This window comes from Pseudopipra pipra, chromosome 1 (assembly GCF_036250125.1).
Source record: "Pseudopipra pipra isolate bDixPip1 chromosome 1, bDixPip1.hap1, whole genome shotgun sequence".
NCBI lineage: Eukaryota > Metazoa > Chordata > Aves > Passeriformes > Pipridae > Pseudopipra > Pseudopipra pipra.
In genome coordinates, this window is record NC_087549.1 from 124,875,927 (window position 1) to 124,902,309 (window position 26,383).

A 26,383-nucleotide genomic window follows, 5' to 3' on the forward strand; every position below is an offset into this window, starting at 1 on the left:
ACTGTTCTCCCCTTGAACTTAGTCAAAGAGATTTGTAAGATTGTATTCTGTCACATGAAACCATAATGTGATGTGACACTTAGTCTGCATATTAGTTTCCCTCGTGTCAAGACAATCGAAGTGCAACATAACATGTTGTTTAACATAACACACTAAGATACATCAGTCAAAATCTTAACTACACAATAGTGTAGAAGTTGAAGTGATCAGTTGGAACAGATGCATTTGTAGGCCCTGATGCAGGGCAAATAAAACCAAGAGTTCAAGCAAGTTTATACTTGTAAACCAGTAGAAATAGGTGAACAATAACTGTGTGCATAATTCTCACTGATATCAGTAGTTTGCAGTCATTTTGTTACGCAATCTTCCAGAACAGAAGAAAGAAAAAAGAAAAAGAACTTCAGACAAAGCAGATGTACTCTTTTGAACAGGGAACAAACTCTTTTCTGGAGCATGAATGGAGAAAAGTGATGCCTCTGTCTTTCTGAATGGGTAGAGGAGTACGGAAAGGAATGATTAGGTCCTCTTCTTCAATAGGATGCAAAGCCATTATTTGATGGAAGTATTTCTTAGAAAACAAAATACACTTTCATTGAAATAGAAATATTTTCTGAGACGATCTTGTTATTGACAACATTTTTTAAGAGAAACATTTTCTTTAAATTTTTCTCATTTGGTACACATGAATTTCTGTACTATAACAAGATGTTAATTTTAATGTCAGGATTGGCTTGCTTCAACCTCACTGAACTGGGGACAACAAAAGGTGGAACAGTCACACTGCATTTTGGAATAGTGTGAGAGACAATTAAGTTCCTTTATCCAAGAGTCTGGAAGCCCAAATGATTAGAGCTTCCAGCCAAAAAACAGGCACATGCAAAAGCATGTGGGAATGGTGTTTTATTGGCTGTTGTCTTGGTAAATAGCCATGTGAGGTGCAGCAAGAAAACATCCTAGAAACAGAGACAGAAAAGGGCATTGAGCCAAGGATACACTCAGAATATATTCTAAGACTGTGATCTTGATATAAACTTGGAGAATAAACGTTTTGGACTAAGTGTCTAATAAAAAAGGCAGAGAGTGTCAAGGAAAGAACTGTGGGTGAAGATATGTGTTTCTGAGATAGGGGAAACAAAGCTTTCTGCATTCTCTGTACAGCAGCAGAAGCACAGTTAGGGTACCTGGGTCCATTCCTTTTTTCACCTTGTATCTGCAACTGCACACTGCATCCCAGATTCTGGTCAACCCCTGAGATCCAAAATTGGAACAATATTTTATATCTATGTATGTTATATTAAATAATGTGGAAAATAAAATTAAATTAAGCAAACAAAAAATATTAAATTAAATGCTTGACTGTATCAAAAAGAACATTTTGACAATGTTGATCAAATCAAATCAAAATGTTTCCAAATTTTAATTTTGCAGGAATTTAGAGCTTTTTCTTGGAAACACCTTTTTTCTTTTCTTTTAAAGGAGGATTTCCTACCTTAGAAATTCAGGCTCCTCAGAACCTATTATACTGTAAGTATTTTTCAGTTTTGAGGCTGCCTCAGCTAAAAAAATGTACATATATAACACTGCGATCAAGAAATTTTTCATATCTACTCTTATGACTTACTGAAACAACAGTCTGCCTTACAGAAGAAACACTTAGCATTAGTTTCCAAAGCAAAATAATTACTATGTATTACTAGAATTGTGGCAGCAATTTCTTCGGTTGGCTAGTGTTATTTTTGTTTGGGTTGGATTTCATTACATTTAGGAAAAGTTCCAGATCGTAGAAAAAGAGTTATAAAAATAACTGAGAATTAGAATGTTGCATCCGATGTGCTGGGATATAAAGGGCAGGATTTCACTCACAGATTATTTCCAAAATGCACTATTTTTTTGTATGTTTCTGACAAATAGATCTGCTTCATGCTACACTCATGGCAGAGCTCAATTTAATCCTACTTTTATGTTATAAAAGGCACTGAGCATTGGCTATGCATGAAGATATTTGGCCTGAGAAACCTGTTGCTTTTCTGCTAATCTGTACACCCATAGTGGCATTTAATATTTTAATGTGTTTTCCCCTCCCATTATTCAGAACATCATATCCTGCGTAATGGGAAGGCATTAAAGTTCACTTATTAGCAAAACTTAGGCATGCTATCTGCAATCAGCATGGCTGAAATAATTGAAATAAAGCAAATGAGAACAGCAAACAAGCAATTCTGACAAGCAAGTGTATCTTAAATTCCTGTTTTCAAATCAGAGAACACAAGGAGATAGAATTCAAAATTGCCATTGACCTCCAATGGAGAAAAAATTACAGTAAATGGTTAACACTGATGATTTTTGAAGTAAATGAGGAAAAACTTCTATCGCTGCTTTCCAACCCGTGCATTTTGCTAAACTGTATTTGGCTTCCATTGTAACATTCTCCTTCCACATAGCAATGCATTTGGAAAAAGTGAATTTTTGTCACACTGCTTGCCAAGTGTTTTAAACTGACACCAGCTATGACTAATGACAGTGCTGGAATGTGCTGTTCTCGGTAGAATAGAGGCCTGTACAGACCTAGGAGTTTCCTGGGGTCCAGCTTCTGTCTGTTCAGGGGACTGGTGCCATACAGCAGTGAATGATGTTCAGAGTGAACCAGCTGTATTTCTTCCAGACTGGCTTTTCGACCTCGAATTCGCTGAAAGAAAACAGCAGAGGCCTACAATATTCCACTGACAATATTTAGGGAGAAGAGGAAAAAAAAAAAAAGTAAAGGTCCAAAATAACATTTAGTATGATTAATAATGGGTTGAAATTGCGTCATGCAGGAATGTGACACTGATTTGTTTATTAAAGTAATGCTATATGAAAAACAAATGTGTGTGTGCTTTATCACAAAATGCCTCACTTAGTAGAGTTAACCTAATACAAGGTTTCACATACAAGAAAAAGAAAAGAAAATGTTCTGCCTCTTTTCTACGTAATACATTAAGAGATACAAAACAAAAGGTAAAATATTTCTTAAGTAAGAAATCTGGCTAGGAAAATATCTAATTTAGAGAGCGAAAAATTATTCACACCTGTAAGCTGCAGATGTGTTTGGAATGAGAATTAATGTTTTTTGCATTATTACTAGTGCTTGTGATTTACGCTGTTAGGAGGAATATGATCGTAGTGAGGAGAGACAAGGAGAAGAAGTTTAAATGCTTTAATAAAATATTTCTGTATATTTTTAAGTTTTTAATGTATGATTAATATCCCAGGATCATTTTTGCTGTTACACATGCTGACTCGCTTCCTTACATTTTTGTAAGTGAAGTTTGTCTCCTTAACTGTTTCTTCAGCCTGTACTCACCCCATGTAAATCAGCGGTAAAAAATCTGGGGTGTCTCTCTACAAATCCATTGAAATATAATGAGTTTAGGAAGGAAGGAAGATAGGGAGGAAAAGATAAAACTAACACTTTCAACAGATACATACATCCTTGTATGTATTTGGAGTTAAAGTTTGTCATATTTATTTCTCTCTTTATGCTAGTGCTGCACAGCTTTTGCAAACACAGCAACATGAATTAGATTTTGTTTGGGATTGGGTATAATAAACAGCACTGTCAACAAAGTTCTGCTCCCAAGATCAACTTTCCTGTTGATATTGGATAAAGTGGAGAGAAAACAGCTTTTTTTTTAAGGTCTTGGACCCTGTTTGCAGATCTGGTCCTTATGAACACCTAGGGCAAAACCTCTCACAGCTCAGACTGTGGATCTGTCCAACTGTCAAGGTCTACAGATAAACAGGTATAAAAGTTATCTAACTAGATCACCCTATTTTCAAGTAGACTGATTAACATGTTACAGAAATGCCTATTAATTCTAGTTTTATTAGAGGTTAAGTTGCAATTCTTACTGTATCCAACACCTTGTCGTATACATTGGAAAGCACCAACCTCTGCATTAAGAGAAGAAAGCAATATTATAAATCGAAAATGTGCACTACAGAGGAAAGGAGCTGCCTGGGGACTGGGGGGAGGGGCTGGGTCAGAAGAACTGAGCACAGTTTATATTGAGTTAAGCAGTGGCAATTTTTTCTGACTAATCAGGAAAAATATCCTAAGAGTTAGAGATAGATGACTGTGGAACAAGCTCCCCCTCAGGGAAATGGTGGAAGCCCTATTTCTTGCAGTGTTTAAAACTTGACTAGATACAACAGTGGAAAAAACATTTTAGGGAATGATCCAAGAACTAAATGACTTAATAAACCCTTTTTCATCTCTAATTTCTTCAAGCCTCTCCCAGTCTCACATGAGAATTTGTGGCAGTGCACTCATATCCTTTTAACACAGAGTTGCACAATCAAAATCAGCACATTATGTGACTTCATGGAGTCAGTAAACTCTGTAATTGTTCTTCTGGGTCAGATAAAATATTTTTCTTCACAAGTGAGGTGACTGGTAACATTTATTCCTTCATCCATTCTCATTAAGGTCTATGTTTCTAACAAGCTGCTTCAAAATCTATATACCCAATTCTCCACAGGAAAACTGGGAAGGGAGACTGACTTTCAGGACAAATAAAATAAATGTATCAGAAAAGTAAGGAGGAATTTTATGAAGGTCCCATCAAAGAACCTTGAGCAAAATACTCATTCTGGTTGTATATTTTCTACAAGTTATGCAAAAACTTCCAGAGATGTTTAAGAGTTAATTGTCTGGCTTTTTTGGGGGGGTCTTAAATGCCATATTCCTTTAACTATAAAAAGACCCACAGCTAGCCTATTCTTACAATGGGGTGATCTGTCATATTTGGTCTGGAAGTCGTCTCCCAAAATGTTTTGCCAACAACCTACCTACTACCCAATATCACCAACCAAGTTGTCTAGGGCAAAAATAGGTTGTGCAGAAACAGGTTTGGTGCAGAAATCAAGTAACACCAAACAGGACATCCCACTCCAGGCAGCTCTCAACAGTGAGGTCCTTGGAGTGCAGCCATCAGCTGAGCTGCCAGGGCAGGCAGAGCCCAGATCTGCTCTTTCTTCATGGCTTCTCAAGCTCTAACCTTCATCATCAACAAGTACATTTACACCATAGATGTCAGGAGGAAGGGGATGGGTAAACAGTGCATGTCTGTGCTGTTTCTGCATTTCCATCTCCTCATTTAATGTTCCTTTCATCCCATCCTTGCAGTATCTCTGCTTGTCAAGGCATTTTAATGAAAGTTAAAATCCCAGCTATCTAAGGCTCTACACAGAGGAAAAAAATTGCATTAAAAATTATCTGTAATAATTTCTAAGAATAGCCCTTCTCACATAATGATGTCAGCATTTAGCAGATCTACACAAGCATATGTCCTAAGTCTGTTGCCAGAGTCTGGAGTCATGTAATTTCAGTTATGCAAAGTGATAGTTTCTGGCTCTCACTAGCATGAGTTATCAGACAACAGAACATATGCATGTGTATAACTTTACACATACACTTTTAGCCACATCTTTTTTTTATTTTGAAGTGTCTTTCTTAATTTTCATTGACCATGGGAGTATCAAAACCGTAAAATGTAGCAGAAAATTGGCATAAAGCCAGTAAAAAAGGAGAAATAGCATAGAAGAACATATGAACAGTATCTGTTTCATTCAGAGGAATTTGAACACTACATCCACCCATCTACTACATCTTTAGTAGAAGGCAAGTCATCCTTTTCTAATATGCATGACAATTTGTGTGTTGGCTTTGTCCTCTAACATATGCAGTTCCCTCATCAACAGAGAAATTTATGCATCTCAGGAGAGCAAAATACTTGCACCTGAGTGCTTAAAAAAATCAATCTAGTACTAGAAAGTTATTCTCCCCACAACAGGAAAATGCTTTGATCTTTCACAGAATTTAAGGTCAAAGAGAACTGTCTTGTCTGGTCTTCTGTTTAAAATAGACCTTTAACATTTCACACAGGTAACCTCTATTAACCTGAAGATTTTGGTTAGACTTTCAGCAGACTAAACTCATGCACAGACAGAGATTCAAAAAGACAAAGGTGATGGTGCCTGTTTCTCTCTGCTAAACTATCAGGAATTTACATAGGCTAAGGAATATTTCTCACCAGGGTCTCAGAGTAATGTGTCCATTGCCTATACTGCAGCTATTTGTATGGAGATTCTCTCAGGCTGACAAGTTTGTAAACAAGGTCTTCAGATTTTTTCCTGCCTTTCTGAGATTTCTTATAGTTGTTAAATTATCTTTTTTTAAAAAATGCTGACAGCATGCCTTTTGCCAGTCAGTATACCCAGATTGCTTGTTCTCTCTCCATCATGTGGGAATTGCAATCATAGCTCTGACACTCATGCACCCACATAGAAATGCATTTATCTCTTCATATGTTTTGGTCCTCCAGTGCCTAACTTGAATATGTTAAACACTCTAAAGATTTTTGCTCTTAAAAACAGAATAACTTTTTCTTTATTATGTAATCGTCAGTGGTAAATTGAGGTTCAAAGGGTAGAATTTTTTCATATATTTCAGTCTATGTGATCTGGCAGACTCAACTTTAAATTCTTTCCTTCTCCCCCCTTTGGTCCATAAGATGTGGATGGCAGGAGGTGTAAGATGTCTCCCTAATCCAGAAAACTACAAAAATTCAGATCAAATTCCAAGCTGAAAAGAAATATGTTGCTGGACCACAGGAAGTAGAGGTGGGGGCACAAAAGTGGGACCATGTCTACATTCTTCTTTTCTTTTCTAGACCTGTGCTGATCTCTGTAGCCTGATGTCAGTCATGTGTACACAAATTATGGCCCCAAAGGAGGTATGTAAATACTTCCTCTCCCTAGAACAAGTGGAAAGTAGACACCACTACCAAAACATAATTCAGTCCTTTTTTTGTCCCAAAGGTAGAGTGCCTAGGCATTGCTCTTTACCAAGGGAAAAGTGCAAAAAAAATATAATGGATGTTTTTATGCCAATCTTTGCATCTTTTAGCTGCCCTGGTCTGCATTTGATAACTCTCTGTTCTACATTTGTCAGCTTTTAACAAACACCGAACAGGCATTTGAGTAAATATACACAAAGCTTTTAAACTAATGCAAAAATATTGTGTCTGAATTTTATTTTTCCAATATGTATATAGCAGGGCTATAAAAAAGTTCCCTATGGGGGGGTGGGGGTGGTGTGTGTGTGTGAATACTTCATTCTCCTGCCCTGGACTCAGTCGGGGACTGGTGTTTCAAATCTGGCTCTCAAGGGCAGGCCATGGTGTGAATGTGTTGCTCCCTTGTCTTGAGGAAGCTGATGGGGGCATTAATCTGTCTGTTTGGAAAAGTGATATGATTAAAAAAAATAATCTGAAGGCTATGCTAGTTTTCTCGATTGAGGAAATATCCTCTAAACTGTTGTTTGAATAACTAGAGTTCATGGCTAGAAAGACAAAATACAGGCTGCAGAAGCAAGTCCTCTTGGCTGTGTCTGCAGCAGTAAACTAAGCAGTGCCAGCAAACATTCCCAGGCAGAGAAGCACAATCATCTGTATTATTAAATTGCTAAAGTGGTCCTTCACACCGTTTTGGCTGAGCAGCAGCTAGCACTCTCCCAGACAACTCCCAGACATGATATGGTCACTGGCATGGGCCAGGAAGCATTCCTGGAAGTTTGAACACTCATGCCAATGGGCTGCAGGAGTGGAGAACAGTCTCAGGCACATTTTATTTCTTAGCAAAGACACAGCTTCTAGTACCCCATTCAAACCTTGTTAGGATTTTATCAAGTTATATGTTAAAAATACAGTGGGATAAATATGAGCAATATATATAGGTAATATATAAAGATAATTAATTAAGTTTAGATTAATCTAGCTAAATTAATCTATGAACTGCAGCAAGCATGGTGTCAGCCTAGTATATATGACCTTCATCATCCTATACCCAGTTAGTGACGACGATTCTATGTATACTTGGCCAAAGACCTTAGCTGTGTGAGAGGAGTTAATCCACACCACATGACTTAGGAAGCACATATAGCTCCCTGCTATAGATAACAAAGATTGTATAGATACAGGTTGTTCATTTTCATTAGGGTTTCTTGTTAAATTAAGAAAATAGGGAGGGCCCCCTGGCACAAGCCTGTGCGTAAGGATACACATACTGCAAAGTAACAAGATCTGAGCTACCTCTGACTGAACTACCTTTGATCCTAAAACTCCTCAGCAGAGAAAGAGCAGGACTGCAGCCCTCCTGAGGGACTACTGTTTTAGTTAGAGAGGAAAAAAGAAGGTTCACAGTTACTGCACAGGATTTCCTAGGCGGCTGTTGCACGTTTCTGTTCTTAAGCTGCTCTTTAGACTTAGTGTATGAGGCAGTGCACGTGGCAAAACCTGGCCAGTGATCTCTCCCCTCCTTCTGACAAAAACTGTGGGAAATTATAGTGAGAATTGTATTAAGAGATACTAATGTCCATGAGGGGGCATTCAGAATTCAGCAGAAGAGACAGTGCAGTTGTCCATGATGCTTTGACTGTGCATCCTCAGTGTGGTATATTCCAGAATGCAGCTTAATGGTGGCCTTTTATATTTTGGATAATGAAATAACCTCTCCTTTAGTGACACGAGTTATCTATTCAGCTGAATGACTTTCCTGAAGAACCAGAGCACCAATTAAGTATATCACTGTAGCCTTCCTTATTTTGGAAAGTGAGCAGTTTTAAGCACTTGTTTGATGTCAGGCAAGTGCTAGATAATTCAGTGAAGCAAAGGACAGATTGCATCAACGAATGTGATCCTGTCTTTAGCTACATAAGAGGATCTAAATAAACACCAGATCTGCAAACCAGCTTCACACTGAGATTCCTCAGTTTTATCATCAGTTTCCATTTTGACAGCTCATTTCACATTCCAGCCTTATTTCAAAGCACACAATTGGAGTCAAAATTAGCTGAATGCTGTTCAACACGAAGTGACTTATTTCCTCTCTGCCCCCTCACTGGATTTTGCAAGACCTAATAGGCTATATTTCAGTTTTTGAAATTGAAATTTGTAGAATTGCAAGAGGAAACATTAAATCTTCCAGGAAACCCTTGGACTGCATGCACCTCAGACTAACCTATACCACTTTTCCATTTTTCACCTTTTGCAGATCTACACAATTTACTATTCATCAATATCTGTTTGTTACTGGAGAAAGCAGTACATAGTAGGACACTGCATTTTCTTATTTTCTCTCTCTTGTCTTTTCTTTATAATATGGAGTCCGGAGTCAAAAAAGTAACTAGGCTTTATTTTAGTAAAGCACTCAGCTGCATGTTTAACTTACTCTTTAACTATGTGATCCCACCAGTGAAACCACTCGTGTGATACGTGGCCTTAAGGGCCTTGCTGAAAGAAAGTCTTCCTGAAGACTGAAAAAAATTATACAAGCTAAAAAAAAAGAATTAGCCTGTTAGAGTGCTGCCATCTAGTTAGATGAGTGTATACAACAAATCCATTTACAGTGCTTGCAATATCTCACTGCCCAGTATGCTGGGCTGCCTGCGGAAAGTCTCCATGGACAGTCACTAATAGCTGTTCAAAGGGATATATTGAACCAGTTCCTTTGGGTGTGTAAAAACATATGCATGCATACGAGCCCTGGAAATTCTGGGATCCTGCAAAACATAAGCAAATTTGTGCTGAACTTTGTTAACTTGTGCTGCAGTGCCATAAGCACCCGCAATTGCCACAGGCTTCTGCAGAAAGTTGACAGTGCTGCACAACTCACAGGAAGCAGGGAATGGTAGGAAAAAGTTATTTTTAACTAACCCAAATCATATATGAACATCACAGCCCATATTTGATTTAAGCATGTTTTAATATGCAATTTTTGAGGTAAATCAAAGCAGAAGAAAATTACACATTTGCTCTGATATTGCCTAGAAGATTGTGCTTGAATGTCTTGGGGTTTCACATGGGACTTGTTATATACCAGGCAAATGAAAATGCTATGAAAACAGACTTTAAAGTCTGAAATTAGACTTATGGAGTGATACAAACTATGTTAAAAAACAATGTTCTATGCTACAGAAGTAAAATCCTTAGCTGTTTGAAAAGTTAAGAACTGTGTTATTGGAAGGACTGCAACTGCTGTTTGACTACTGCTTGTCTACCTTCTAAAGGTGAGGAATAATCATGTCTGGATAAATGACTCTGTGTAAATTCTTTATTTTTTGATTTGGGAAGTGTGCATTAATTTAATATTGTCAGTTAAGACCAACTAATTCCTAAGACAAATTACTCTCTTATTACAGAAGACACATTTAGCATTTAATAAATTTGACATTTACTTTAACAAGTCAGGTATCTGGTCTTAACTCTTAATTACCTCGCACTTGTTTAGCAACCCAGTTTCTTGCAGCCTTGACCAGATGCTTTGGATTCTTCCAGCATGTTCAGGGTGATTAGCATAGTTCCCACACATACACTGGTGCTTCAGCATCAGACTGTCATACACAACACCTTCAGCACAAAGACAGCAGAATAAGAAATAATAAGTGAAAAAAATGCAAATTATACTGTTCCCTGTCATGCATACCATAGCAAAACTGGATTTTATTTGACAATTAGAGCAAGGTGAAAATCAAAGAATCACAAAGTCGTTTAGGCTGGAAAAGACCTCCAGGATCATCAAGTCCAACCTTTGACCAATCTTCACCTTGTCAACTAGACCATGGCACTAAGTGCTATGTCCAGTCATTTGTTGAAGACCTTCAGAGTTGGTGACTCCACCACCTCCCTGGGCAGCCTGTTCCAATGACTGACAACCCTTACTGTGAAGAAATTCTTCCTGATGTCCAACTTGACTGTCTCCTAGCATAGCTTGACAACATTTCCTCTTGTCATGTCGCTGGTTTCCTGGGAGAAGAGACTGAACCCCACCTGGCTACACCCTCCTTTCAGGTAGTTGTAGAGAGCAATAAAGTCTCCCCTGAGCCTCCTTTTCTCTAGGCTAAACAACCTCAGCTCCCTTAGCCACTCCTCATATGACTTACTCTCTTTGTTACCCTTCTCTGGACCCAAATTCCTCTTTCCTTTGTGAGACTCTGAATTTTGATTTACAAGGAATATCTTGTGATTCCAATAAGGCAAAAATTAATTCTCAATAAATTATATTAATAAATACAATTAAGTGTAAAGGAGAAAGGAAATGGAGTAGTGTCTCGTTAAAGCTTTTATGGCTAGGAAAAAATCAGTCTTATTACTGAATCACTTCTTTTTCTCTAGTGGGTAAGCTTAGTTGAATCTGTTAACCTATATATAACAAGAAAATGTTATATATTTATAGCAGTGTAAGGAAAATAATTCAGTAAAACCTTTTAAAATTTTAAAATAAATTTTGAATTGGCTATGCCACTCTGCATTTGTACTGCTTAACTAATACCATATTAATTCCAGATCTCAAAGCATATCAAATGAAAGTTTCAGAGAGTTGAAACAGTGGTAGCCAGAGTCCTTTTTCATTAAATGAAAAGTTCCACCCACTACTCAATTAGGACCAAATCCTGTTGTTTGACTGCAATGCAAGGTACCTTTTGAATTTTCTATGGTCATTTCTTCAAGGACAGAACAGCTTTATACAAAACAGCTATCAGTATCACATTGCTCTGTAGCTGCGCATTGGGAGCCAAAGAGAAATTTTAGTGAAGAGGCTCAAGCTAAATTCAATTTTCAAGGCTTTCAAACCAAGTCTGAAACACTGAAAAGTTATTTTCTTTATTTATTTGTTGCTTGCATTTCCCTTAAAAATGTCTGGAACAACAATTATTTTCCTTACCCCTGTGGACCATTTTCATTTGGGAAACACTTGGATTTTTCTTCCCCTCACAGTTGAAAGGGACTTAAATTAACAATTTCTGCAAGCTGCAATATTTGGCACTCAAAACCTCTTTCTTATGTGCCACCACTACTGGGGATGCCAACACAGTTCTGGGAAAATTGTGTTAGCCTGCTGCTGAAAAGTCAGCCAGTGAAGAAAACACAAAATTAAAGTCCAGATTCAACAACATGCCCAATACGGCCTTTATTTAGCATAGTTCTTGAATGGATATTGAACATCAATAAAGTCTTTAAAAGCTCTGCTGAATAAGAGTCTGTATACATTGCGGGCAATTCAAAGTTAAGGTTCTGAGATAATTCAGTTAGAAGCCAGCCAGAAATTATGCAGCTCAAGAAATATTTATGCTGCCATATTTCTTAGCTCATGCACTTCAGAACTGATCCTTTGGGATCTTGCTATTTAAGCCAAGATGATAATACAACAATTATGTTTAGCATAAGGAGAATGCAAACATAATATCTAAGTGCAGCATTACTAAGTTTATGCTAAATTATTATCTAGCAAACATGATAGCTCATTAGCAATAAATTCTTGTTTACTTTCTTGTTTTGTTTTCTTTTAAAGAAAAAAAAAGGACAACCAGTGAAAATCTGGAGCTAATAAACTAATGCAGCTTAAAATATCTGCTGGCACTGTCAAAGTAGTTAATAATTTCCTTTCTCTGCAGTTCTTTGCTGCTCTATCATGAGGTTTTGTAAGTTGTTTGGAAGTATGCACGCAAATAAGTGCATGTTCACATACCTCGCTTTCCTTTTCTTGACACTCAGAGTTTTAACTTCTACAATCTGTTGTCTACCCATGTTGTAGTTTGGCAGTGGTCATCATACCAGTAGATTAGAAAACATTTCCTCCCATCCCTCTGACTAACAGAGAAGATGTTCAGATGCTAAATGTACATGCATCAGAACTTTCAGAAGATTTTAGTCAGAGTGGACAGTTATAACAAATGGATTTGAATGGAAACACTTGTTAAATGGTAACAAAATTAGCTGAAAGTTGAAAGTATCTCCTACCTGCCACTCTTTAAATACATTTTTTAATTTTAATTATTTGAATAGTCCAAATAAAATATGTATATATTACTATGTTATTGTTACACAGAATTGAGTGTAATAATGACACTTTTTTGATTACCTATAGCAGGGTTGCAACCAATTTTGAAGTGAAACACTGAAACTGTATATTCAGGATGCCTCCTCTGGTTGACATAAATATAAACATCCCCGTCTTAGTGCATAAGTATTTTTCCCAAAATAGAATATAACTAAAAATGTAATTTTATTGTACATGGGTTATTTTGTCTGAATCAAAAATCAGTTTAATCAGGTCAGGTCAGTATTACATGGGAGAAGCATCTGCTCCAAACTTAATTACTAAGATATTTGCACTGAGTGTAAAATTTATTTCTAGAAGGATTAATTGACTTATGAAAAGACTAAAATATATGTTTTCATTTATTTGCAAGCATTTAAATTGGTTTAGGATGTGCAAGTGATTCAGATGTGTGGCTGCTGCTTGTACAGCACATGTGCTTGATGCAATACCAGAATGCAGCAGTAGAGTTTACTGCTAAAAATAGCCTATAGGATTTCCCTGACAGGATTCAGCCAATAATCTCCCCAACCCACAAAAAAAAAAAAAAAAAAAAAAAAAAAAAAGAAAAAAGAAAGAAAAAAAGAAAAAGAAGGGAGGGAGGCAACTGTTTTCAATTGCAGACTGCTGTGAAATATTAATAAAATATGGTTATTCTGTCTCTCCAGAACAAATGCCTGTAGCCAGATTCTGCTCTCAGATTCCTTGTGTAAATCTGAGCAGCTCCACTGAGACTGGTGGATTTATTCTGGATTTACACCAATATTACTGAGGTCAGAATGTGGCCCTGATGACAGATGGGAATGGTGCCACCACTGAACCATATAATGATAGAGGACACCGGACAAAAGTAACTGAATTTGCATTCAGTCAGTAAAAACTAAGGTTTTCCTCGTGGGGACTCCCTAGCACTCATTCATTTCCAAAATACTTTATTTGGGTCAGCTTCTTTTAATAATATTTTAAACAGAGGGGAGAGCAAGAGATCTAAAAATCATTGGCTAACAGCATGCTTTGAAGAAGATTAATTGCCCTGGAGAACAACAGTACCAATAAGAAAACCCAAGGGAAGAATATCTAATAAATTATTCCAAAGAAAAATCTGAACTAAATAATATCAAATATTCTGTGAACTGTCTAAATGAAAATTAAGTATACTTTATCTTTTTTTCCATCTTTAACTCATTATTTTGTGCATATATTGTGTAGATATAGCTTAACTCTCTCACAACAATCATCATTCTAATTCCCTTCAGGTATTTGGCTAAAAGCATTTTCTCTCATGACTCACAACAATATAGGCTCATTTTGATGCCCCCGTAATAATCTGCCACAACCGTTTTCCTGCTACCTGTTTTTACATTAATTTTTGGAGTCTGAATTCGACCTCACTTTACAGTGTACTAGAATTTTCTCCCTTTTCACCCCCCCATTCCTTTTTTCCATGCTTTTAAAAATGCTAGTGTTGCAACTGCTGTGGACAATTGCTGGTTGCATTTTGTGCTCTCTTAAGGGAGAAAATCACAGAACCACAGGATAGCTCAGGTTGGCAGGGACCTCCAGAGGTCTGTAGTTCAGCTCTGCTCAGAGCAGGTCAGCACTGTGATCAGACCAGGTTGCTCAGGACTTTTATCCTAAAGGATTCTGGAAAGGCTGTATAAGAATGGAGAAAAACTAGGTCTGGGTTTATTTCTTTCCACTGATGAATGAATAAATGCTAGAGCATTGTCCAGATCCACGAAATACTATGCACAAAAAAAGCCATTCTATACCATAACATACCATATGTTAATAATACACAGATTGATCTATTTATTTACAGGAACTGTATTAGAACTGTTGCAAAGTCTCTGTTCATTGTCACTCCAAAGGTGTGAATCTCATAACCTAGAAAATAGCTCTATTTTCAATGTACTCAGAAACTGCAGTGATAAAGCTTTTGTATTTGTAAGTCTGTAAGTTCAGACACGTGTCAGAGAAAGAGATTTCTTCAAGCAGAAACAAAAGGCTTAATTGTAGAGGTATGTGCTCTGTTGGAGCTGGTCCATCAGCCAGGGGGTACTGGCTGTTAGTGTAGATACAGCTTGGAAGCAGCTACAGCATTGCACTGTCTTCAGCCAGTATCTAGAGGATATGAAAGAAATGAGGGTACAGAGCAGAAGTGGAGAAGCAGAAGCATAAAGTTGTAGGGCAGGTGAAAATAGGAGGGTTTTTTTTTTCAGTAATGAGCAGAGATGATTATCTTGAAAGAGCAATGGAGGGTGAAAAAAGATTCAATAAAAGAAAAACAAGGCTTCAAGATAAAGATGTTTCAGATTTGGTGAAAGGAATTCAGTGAAGGACTAAGAATCTCTGTTGGAATAAGATAGGGGTTTTTTTCTCTCTTCTCTCTTTCTGGTGTTGTTCATGTAGCAATGTTTTACTGAAAGGATAAGATTAGACTCTCTGCCTAATCTTAATACACCCTGACTCTGCAGTTGCAGTGTCTGTACTTCCATTGCTGATCCTGTCAGTCTTCGTTGTGTCAGATTACAAACCAGGGATGTCCAATTTCCACCATCTCCATTCAGTGTTTGTCCTACGTAATTTCATTCCTTCTCTTATTCTTCCATCTCAGCTTCACATTTTCTGTCTTGAATAGTTCCACTGATGCCATGAGTCCACATATCTACATAACCCCCTTGACCCAAGTCCCATTACTAAGGATTATAAAGGGACATGTCAGTAAACCTTAGAAATCAGACTGAAACAGCAGCCTTTACATTTGTAACTTCATTCAACTTTTTCAGTGAAACTGCAGATTTTTGAATGGAACAGTGAAGCCTACACACAGTGAGCTCGCTTTTGGTGTGCTCTGTGAATCTCTTAAAATGAGTTTACAATGTTTTGGGGACTCTATGAACCACAACTAGAAAAACAGTGGCCTGGTTTAATAATCCTGTCTATACACAGCTGTTCTTTTTGCAGAAACTCATGGAAAGTGAATTAGTATGTTCCTTTCTGTACAATCCAAATGTTCATTACCCAACAAGTAAAAACAAATTTTTGCTTTCCAAGTTCACATTCTAATTGGAAAGATGGGAGGGCATAGTGTCTCACACAGTCATATACATTGCCAGTTAAGGACTCCATTCTACCTCAATCCGTGGTCATGGCCTGAAAAGTTGTAAACTTTCAGGGCATGGCAAGTTCTGACAGCTGATGTGAAGGAATTAATACTTCTGGCATAAACATTCACAAACAGTAACTCCAAGTATTTGTTTCCCCTTTTTTTGTGCACAAAGTGAATCTTAACTTCTAACCATGCTCTAATGTTATACTGACATTCAGGCTTTTAAAAAGATGTACCTTCATGGAAAGTTAGATTACCCATAATAAGAAATGAGGTTTCTGTGGTCATCTTTTTTTCCTTTGACTGAAGATTTTTGGAGTTCCAATCACTTTGCTTTGGACAGCCCAAGAGGTGCTCCCTGAGTGACTGGAATGCCCAGGTCCTGACCATAAAACCTGCCTCTGTAGTCTCCACTCAACCATTGAAAGATGCAGAAGTTGTATCCAACATCACCTAGTCATCCCTACAGCTTTGCTATTTCTGTAGAGAGAGTGACCTTGCAGCAGAGACTGACTTGTCAAATGAAGACATTTAGAATTATATCGCAGTTTTCCTCCTTACTGGTGGTCTTTTTTCAACTTATTGGTGGTCTTTTTACACAGGAAACAAGAACACCGAGAAAAGAACTAGAGAATAGGGAAATGAAAGAAAAGCTACAAATGACTTAAAGGCACCAAAAATGCACCTGTTGCTATGTTGCCAGAGCCAGTCAATGATAATAATTTATGACTGTGTGAATATTAACCCTGTGATTTATCAGCTGCACTGGTTGAGTTGGTGCCAGTATAGCATCATAAAACAGAGGAGCAGTACGGCTAAAACTGAACGCATTGCTGCAGGAGGTATTTGAGGCATTTAAGTCTGTTGATCCCACATGAACAAATGCATTTGCCCTGCCTATTAAAAGCAGTCTTTAGGGAATCCTACCAGTCGTGTAGACATGCTGGCTGGGCTGGTCCGTGTCTGGGTGAGGTAATGTGGAATCAGTGGGGGAAGATGGGGTCCCGGACACCGGTTGATGTTTATCTAATCCTGCCATGCCAACTGTAGCCATCTGAGCCTGGTAGATTTGCAACTGGTGGACATGCCGATGTGCCAGGAACTCCTGTTTCCAAGAAAACAGCACAGTAGAAAGAAATGTGAGACGGGATCAAGTGAGACACTGAAGGAAACATGTCAACAAATTAAGTTCATTAGGTCAGGGTTGTAATAAACAGTGTGGACACCCACCCTCCAACTCGCACCTAAGTCCCAGTCAATAAATCCATTCAACAGATGTTTTCACACTGACAACGTGGGTTGCTGATTTTGCTGGAGAGTACCTGATGGCAGGCAACCTGTCAGTTCCCCCTCACAGAAAAGATGGTTTAACATGCAAAGGCTTGTAAAAGACAGAGATTTTCTAATATATTGAATACATAATATGATGTTAGAATATGCATTTCATGATCCTACAGAAACAAATTTTAAATTTTCCCACAGCACTGAAAGTGAAAAGTGGTGCTCTTACTACTCAATACCAAAGGAGCAACTGTGAATCAAGCTTCTACAGAGGACTCAGTTCCCAGAGCTCCCGGGAAAGTAGGAACAATTTGCATCTAAGTTTTCACAAATCATTTAGAAATTCCGGAGTTGTTACATGAGATTCCACTTAGGAACCATCTTTTTTTGTCATAACTGCTGCTGGCTGTAGGCAGTGCAAAACTCTTCAGGGAAGACAGGCAGGTGTGAAAAGGTTGTGACAGAGCAGAAAGGAAGATTTTCTCCTCTGTTTTATTTGTCAACAGATAATCACTTTTGCTGACATGACAAAGGCTGAAACCCTGCTGAAGCCAGTAGAAACCTTGGCATTCACTCACTCCACAGAGTAGGATTGCTTTTCTTTCTGCTTTTCTCTTTTTGTGCTTATAGTCCTAGACCCTCAACAGAAAGTGAATGAGAGAGATTTCCAAAGTATTTAATATGAATTCAGCTGAAATTCACGCTTGTGTCTTACAACTGTGGGCTCTGTTTATCCTCACCTGGGCTCAATATACATATATGCAGGCATATATATATATATGTATATATCTGTATGTATATGTATATATATATATGTATATATATGTGTCTCTATCTTTGTTTCGTTTTGTTTTTTAATCTCAGTAACAGTTAGCAGTGCTGTATGTTGTTGCTTTGGACAGCAGCTCGGAGGCCTGGCCTGGCCAAGGAGGGATTGCTGGCTGCTCAGAGAGGTGAAGCTGAGTTCAGGTTGTGTGGGAAGGCGGGTGGGAGTACCCAGGAGTACCCCAGCCCCTCGTGCACTGCAAAATAAATCGACAGCTCCTGGGATGTGAGAATGTCTACCCTGCATGTAATAAGAGTCCTTTATGCAAACAAGTGCTCATCAATAGCAACTGAAATGAGAACAAATGCCTTAAAAGGCAGCCTCAAAACCCACATTAATATCTGGGGTCACCACTTCAGTGAAAAGACATAAGGTCATGGGAAGGGTAAATCACCTGGGACCTTGTCATAAGTGACTAAATAAAGAAAGAAAGTATGAGTAAGCAAAAAGAGGTTTTACAATAATTATCTTGTTTTGGAGTCATTGAATCATTTCCCTTTCTTTAAATACAATCCTCAGCTTTCCCTGTTGCTTTTTTAATGTATATACTGTTAAATATTCCAGGAAGTATCTCTTTTGTCCTCGTAGGCATACATGTCTTTTGTAACCTTTGCTGGGAGTACCTGTGATTGGAGAGAAGTGAAGAATGCAATGATGCTATTGTGTTGAATATTTTCCCTATGGAGAACAGAAGCAAATACATTCCTTTGTGAGAATTTAGCATTCATTTTCCTCAGTGGTTTCTTTAGTGCTCAATGAAGGAAGCACAGGAGGCATTTTGCTATCTGTGGCATGATTACTCCCTGTATCCTAGGATTAAGTGGTGACAGCAGCACTGTCTGTCTGACGCTTCTGTATTCACAGCCTCCTGCTTACTCTTTTAAACTGTTGTTTGAGCAGTTTGGAAGAAGTCAAACTCCTACCTGCAGAAGCCATTCATCACACAGAACATTACTACCATAAAGGAAATCAGCAGAATAATCATTTCTGCTGCTCTCCTCAATCTTATAGGTTGCCTTCACTGTGTTAATTAAATAGCTGGTACCTGTGTATAGCTGGTATCTTTGAGCAAGGGGATTTTTGATACTGTCTTTCAGTGTTCACTGTTGATAATTCATTGAGTTCACTTGTCTGATAATTACTAGAGTACAGAAGACAAAAGGGGTTGTTCCCTTTTGGAATGCCCTTCAAACTAGTAAGGGTGTATCACTGGATTCTGGCTTTCTTCATTAAACAGTATTAGTTAAGTATACTTCTTAAAGAAACCTTGGAAATTCAGATATCATTGAGGGGGGACTGATGCTGTGCACAAATGTTTCTGTTTGGACTTTTCTTGGTGCTGACTGACCCTGAGGCTTGCTGACAAGGCCTGAGGGGCCTTGTCTGCCCCTCTTTCACTTTCAGACTTGAACTTCACTTGTATGACACCCGCACAATTTTTTTTTCAGTGAAGCTGTAAGTTTGCCATTCATTTGATATCTAAAATATAATCTTTCCAGGTCTCTGATCTAAAGAAGTCAATTTAAGTGATTTTTTTTATGGTGTCTTGAAGAATAAAAAAATGTCTGGAACACCACAAAACATGGATAACTTGGGAAGATGTTCCTATCTGTGCTTCTAAAATGTTTGTGTCTATGTAGGCAATAGAAACACTATTTTTCATGCATATGAGCAAATCAAGGTAATTTTTTTTAATGCTTATCAGTCTGTGTGAACACCACCTAAACCAGACAGCTCTCTATTTCAACAGAGACCAAGAAGACAGCCTGTTCTTGCTCTCCTGTTTTCCGGTTAAACTGTGTTTTGTTTATATCATTCTCCCCTCCTCAAATGAAACCAGATGCATCCTGAGTATTTAACACATGTTTATCAACCTAATCAGCTCAGAGAAGAAGAAATTTGTGGAGGGTTCGATGGAAAGTTGTATGACACCTGCTTTAATTTCTGAGGTCACAGAAAATTGTTTGCCTGTGAAAATCTTTTAAAATTTGTTAAAAGTACAGTAGTTTGTCTGTCCAAGCTTACACTGAGGCTTATGTTCTTTGGTGACTTCCAGATCCTTTAACTGTAATTTTAAAAACCCTATGCATCAGCAAAATTTAGACTTGTTTAGATTTTAGTCAAAGTTTTACACTAACTTCCTGATTAGGTTTCATTTTACAGACAACAGGCACTCATGAAATGCATATATTTTTTCCAGCCACCTACATATTTATGCTGTGAGCATTACAGATACTCTGTATCACACAGACAAAGGTTGTATGGATTAATGCAGTGAGTAATGTGGATAATCAACACACTTGTCTGGCTCCCCAAATGCCCACCTGGCCTCTGGAAGGGATTAAAGCAATACAGTGAACTCATCTTCAGGTTTTATGTGCTACAGCCCTGCAAACACATGTCTATCTCTCCAGCAATATGACAAAAGCAGTATTTGCACATCTGCAGGGCTAGTGATTTGTGTGAATATATTTGGAGCATTTCTTACGTAACCCGAGCCGTGTCTGCCTGGCATGGAGCCTGCTAGTTCCAGGTGCCTGAGATTAGTTTATTAGTAGAATCAGGCAATTAGGGCCTCTGCTGGAGCTAGTGGAGGGCCATTCATCCTCTTCCCCAGAAATCAGCCCAGGCCCTTGGTAATTATTTCGAGGAGGATTTTTAGAATCTTTATCTAAAGAGAAGATGAGCCTTTTAGAAGCATGAGAGGTAAATATTTGTTGTTCTCCTAGTATTACTGTAAGGCTTGTTTAGCAGGAGTTGGAATGAATTTGGGTTTGTGAGACTACTCTTTTCATGTAGATGTCTGATTTGTACATTTCGGTGTTTAACATTTTGTTAATTCTAAGGATTTTAATGAGAGCTATTTCCATGTTTCTACTGACTGTGAGAATTGATGCCCTATAAGTGCATTCCATTGTATTATTAGATGGTCTATGTTGGATGATAAAGCATGGGTGAATTTTCTATGGATTAATGCTCCTTCAAGCTATTATGAAAAAAAAAATGTGGGGTTCACTCAAAAACTTTTCTTGCCTCTTGACAGTCTGTTTTTTAATGTAATTTGATATGTTAATATTTAGTTTAATCACAGCTAAGTAAATCCCAAGATTTGTATGTCTGTAGCATAATCCTCAGTGTGTATGAGCATATGCACACCTCTCTTCAGGGTTTATGCTTTGGCTTTATTTTATTGTGGTAGAAAACATTTTTCTCCTAAGAATAGCAAATTCTGAATCTCTTAATAATAAGATTACTACTTATGATCTCTCATACATTTGTGGCCAGGTTTATAGCCCTCTGTTGTTGTGGCTCTACTGTGTTCTGCTGAAGTATGAAGTGTGTGCTAGTGTCTATTAACTGTTAAAAGTCATTCATGTTTTGCCCATCCTGCCCTCCTCTCCCAAAAGACTTCCAGTACTACTAACCTTAAAAAGTTTTTCCTACGAAAGCATTTTTGGTGGTCTCTTTGCTAATTTCCATGTTGTTTTCTGAAAATTACCCAATTTCCTGAGGGGGAAAAATACACACATGCACTGCAGAAAGTTTTGCCCTAGGTAGGATGAAAACAAGTCCTGCTGCCTTCCAGACCTGTAATTCCTTTATCTCCTTCTCCTGAAAGGTCTTTCTTACACCTGCTCTGTGGCCTTGTCTCATCCCATGGCTCCTGTTGAAAGCCCTACTCCTTAGCCCTGTCTAGACCCCTGTAGCAAGATGGGAACACAGTATCTTCAGATCCTGCCTCTTGTCTTCTCTACCACCCTCCTTGGCTTCCTACCTTCCCAGTGCAGCTGTAGCTGAATGCACCCAGGGTGTGTCCAGGCCAGCCAGTGGCTGCATCCAGTGAAATGGCCTCTGCTTGCAGCAAACAGATCTCAGTCCTGCTTTAAGGTCACCACGATGGCAGCCTTGGCCCAAACCAAGACAGCACCACTCAAAGTCTGAATCAGTAAAAATCTGGGCACTCAGAAACTTCTCATTCAGTTCAGATGTAGGTACTCAACAGTTCTTCAGAAGTCATGGATCTCATACAGTATATCAATTAGTTTGACCTTGATTATCCTCAGAAGTGATGGAAAAAACATAGAAAGCAAATAATTCCTATATGTTGGAGTATTGGGACAGAAAGAACCATAGGTAAACAGAAAATTTAGCAATATTAACTCAGGAATTTTATGAAATACGATTCTGCCTACTGTCCTCAAACAAAACTGTAATTGCCTTCAGGAACTGAGCAAAAATATGTCCTGAGGTCTTCTGAAAATACTTGCACGAACAAGTGTGAAAGTGCAGGAATGGCCTATCTCCTTCAATCTATACAACCTAAAATAGAAGTTAGCCTGAGATATCCCTGAAAATGAATATGTTGAGAGATGTTTTAAACTGCTATGTCACTGGAAGAAAACACATCACCAAGAAACCCTACCAGTACTATTTTTGACAAAACCACATGTAAAGCCACAAACTTCCATAGTCATCACTTTCAAAAAAACCCAGTATCACTATCTGAAATATAGTCAACCACAAATGCAGAATCAGCATTTTTATGAAAAGTAAATAAATTGCAAGTGTGGATACAGATACGTAGATTGAATAGGTAGAAATGGGTTTAGAGCAAGCAAAAGCATAGACAGCAGGAAAGAGGGCAGTTACCCTTAAGGCATCTGGGTATAGTAGGTCACATATTATCAGGGTGTTTATAGAATTTGGATTTCTCTTGCTGTAATCCAAGGAAAACAGTGTTGACTAGAAAATGTGTAAACAGAAATGAAATCTTATCAACTGAGGTAGGTGCAGATACAGAATGGCGGGATGAAAGCCACACCCCAGAACTGCCTAGAGTCCCAGGCAGAGATTTGCCTTGGGCAGGAAGCTGCTTCTCACAGCAAAACAACCCTGTGCCCTCTGCCTTCCCTTTGCCTTTTGGAGGACTGTGGAATGGCTTATTCCAGCTGCTGCCAAGGTAGAGCTCAGTACTTATCATGGCACTCCTGCAGTGACTGCCCAGGGCATGGTCACCACCCTCAACCGGTTTTGGTTTTCCCCTTTGTTCCTGGAGCAGCAAAACTGCTGCTACAGAGGTCTCTGCCCCTCTCCTACCATCCTTCCTTTCTAGGCCAGGAGCACCTTTGGGGTGGCAAAACATGTTATTAAAATTACAATACTTTTGTCTAGTGGGCCAAGAAATAGGGGAAGAGCAGACTCTTAATGGACTGACCAGAGGGTGCGCCTTCAAGACATGTAGGAAAAGATGCTTTCTTGATGTTGGATTGCACGGCTAAATATGTGAGTCAGGGTGGGGGTCACAGGGTTGTGGGAAGTCTGGCCGTAGGACATAACAGCATGGTCAGGACCCTGCCTTTTACCTCTACTCTTGCATAGGGAGATGGATGGGTTGCTGACCTGTGGTTTTGAAAGGAGAGAGGGTAAAAGTTACCTCTCTTGGATGGAGAGTTTCCAAAAGTCTGAGCATCTAAAGATGATCCGTGCTGGTCCAATGGAGGTGAGGAATCAAGACGGCCGCATGAGCTGAGAAGTTTTCAGCTATCTTTGTGAAGAATATGAAAGAATATGAGCCAGGCAGTCATTATGCTGAAGCCTGGCATGATTAAGAGGAAAGGAGTGATGGGAGTTACAGAAAGGAGGGCCCTAAAGACAAAGCACTTTCTACTGGAGGGAAATTCCAGGAGTCTGGCTAAGCTGCTGGTTTCACTCCTGGTTCCTGCTCCTGTGACACCTGCCTTCTCTGCTCCTGACATTGGCAGGTACTTGAGTTCTGTCACTCCTGCTAAATTGCTGACTGTGCTATGTTCACAGCACACATCCAAAGAAAATGCAGTGCCTTCTCCAAAGCTTGCACTCCTGGCTAAATCTTTTCTTCACTTTCTGAGTTCTACATAAATGTATAAATAATTGGGGGTACAATGAAGGGGGGAAATAGACCATCTTATTTCTTTCTTTCTTTTTTTTTTCCTTCTTTTTTTTTTCAATAAAACCTCTTTAGAGGATTTTTTTTACTTTATTGCTTTTACTAAAAAACCACAACTTTCCTGAAGTCATTTGGTGCTTTCCAAAAATGAATACAGAGAAGCGCAGAAATGAATGCCAAAGGGAAAATACCATTGTCCACAGCTCTCCCTAACTTTCACTATTAAGAGGTATTTGCTTCTTTTACTTTGATGTGAAGAATTAATCGGCTCTATAATAACATTTAATGGCTACAACCACCTAATCCTAGCAGCTTTCCAAAATCATTAAGTTGATATGTTGGTTGGCCAAAACTAATTAATGACCACATCACCTGTCCCACGTTTCATTGCCCTGGGAAATGTCACCCAGCTCTCTTCAACAGTATTGGCAAATCAGTTTGGTGTTACTTTATGCAGATCATTTCAACCACTTTCATTTTTCTGCTCTTCATTGGAACTACTTTTCTTAGCAGACTTGAATGGTTTCTTTTTAAGTGAAGAATCGTTACTTTGGCCTTCACACAGGGCAATAATCTCCAGGCTAAATTCAGCAGCAGTCCTGCTGCAGGTCTGTGTTTTCTGTGTATCTCAACAGATTCTGCTTTGGTTTTATAGGCAATTCTTCTCAGTTCAGGATTTATTGTACAATTAATGGAAATTACTTGGATCTGACATATAGGGAGCAAACCTTGGAAAACCCTACTCTTTAGAGCCCAGATACACTAACACATCAGTGTCTAAACATAAAATCATGAGGGTGTATAGGTGCCTTCTGCAGATGCCTCCTCTCTTGTGTGGAGGTACATGAGATCAGAACAGGGAGCATCAGTCGACCGTATGGTCACCAAATATAAGAGCCATAACCAAGGTGTTTTACCAACACTGTTCTCTCTCTATAGATCACTTGTGTAGGTCATTGAACCTTAAAAACCCCAATGGGTGTGTGTACTGCCATTGCCCACAGAAGAGCTCTTCTGTACAGACCATTCCTGCTGTCGCCTATGTGACAGAAGATTTGTAACCTCATGGTTACTGTGTTCCAGTCCTTTGCTGAAGGGCTCAACCACAATATCAGTGCAGGCTGGGGGTGAACAGCAGCCCTGCTGAGAAGGACTTGAGGTGCTTGTGCATGAGAAGCTGGACATGACCTGGCAAGGTGCACTTGCAGCCCAGAAAGCCAATTGTATTCTGGGCTGCATCAAAAGCAACGTGGGCAGCAGATCAAGGGAGGTGATTCTGCCCCTCCCCTCTGCTCTTGTGAGACCCTACCTGTAGTGCTGCATCCAGCTCTGGGGTTCCCAGCATGGGAAGGACATTGACCTATTGGAGCAAGTTCAGAGGAGGGCTGCCAAGATGATTAGAGGGATGGAGCACCTCTTCTATGAGGAAAGACTGAGAGAACTGGGTTTGTTCAGACTGGAAAAGAGAAGGCTTTGGGGTGACCCAATTATGGCCTTCCAGTACCTGAAGGGAGCCCACAGGAGGGCATGTGGTGACAGAACAATGGGGAATGGCTTCAAACTGAACGAGAGTAGCATTAGATTACATACTAGAAGAAATTCTTTACTGTGAGGGTGGTGAGGCACTGGAGCAAGCTGACCAGAGAAGTTGTGGATGCTCATCCCTGGAAGTGTTCATGGTGCATTGGAGAGGGCTCTGAACAACCTGGTCTAGTGGAAGATCCACTAGAAGTGCCCTGTCCATGGCAAGGAGTTTGGAACTAGGTGATCTTTTAAATTTCTTCCTATGCAAACCATTCTGTGATTCTATGATTTCTACCTCTCTGAAGATTTCAGAGAGATATATTACCAAATCTCACACCTTACTTCAGTGTGGTTAAAATGTCAACAGAATTCCTTTCTTCACCACATTTGTAGTAGGAGTTATACAATTTCTTAAAATAATTTGTATGTACACACACACATTCTCTGGTGTCTCAAATTATGTATTGGGGAAGGCAGCTCTGAAGATCAACTCCATTGCTGGTGCAGTTTCTTAAAGCACCTGCCTAATCGTGGTCTGATGGCAGCTTGGGAGGACATCCACATGCTGGAGATTGTCTTGGAGTCAGTGGCTGAGCAGAAAGACCAGAAGCAGTTGGGAAGAGAAAGATGAGCCAGTGGGAAGTGCAAATACAGTGTCCCGAGAGCTGTGAGGGTGCAGTCAAAGAGCAGAGGGCTTCCAGCAACTCTCAAGAAGACCTGACTATCGGTGGAGAAGGAAATTATAACACATTTAGATCTGTTTTGGGGCCAAACTGGATTATTTACACAGATCTAA

At 38.9% G+C, this 26,383-nt stretch overlaps 1 protein-coding gene across 15 annotated transcripts in view; it reads right to left on the bottom strand.

Moving 5' to 3' along the window:
* Positions 1-26,383, bottom strand: part of HDAC9 (histone deacetylase 9) — a 460,274-nt gene that overhangs the window by 127,591 nt on the left and 306,300 nt on the right. For all 15 annotated transcript variants that reach the window (XR_010435224.1, XM_064675750.1, XM_064675761.1 and 12 more), the window contains 3 exons: positions 16,958-17,135; positions 10,315-10,448; positions 2,566-2,686 (listed from right to left, as the gene is read on the bottom strand). Coding sequence is in view for 14 of the 15 variants with exons in the window: in XM_064675750.1 (XP_064531820.1) it covers positions 2,566-2,686; positions 10,315-10,448; positions 16,958-17,135 (433 nt within the window). In the remaining variant the exon portion in view is untranslated. The remainder of the gene's footprint in view (positions 1-2,565; positions 2,687-10,314; positions 10,449-16,957; positions 17,136-26,383) is intronic.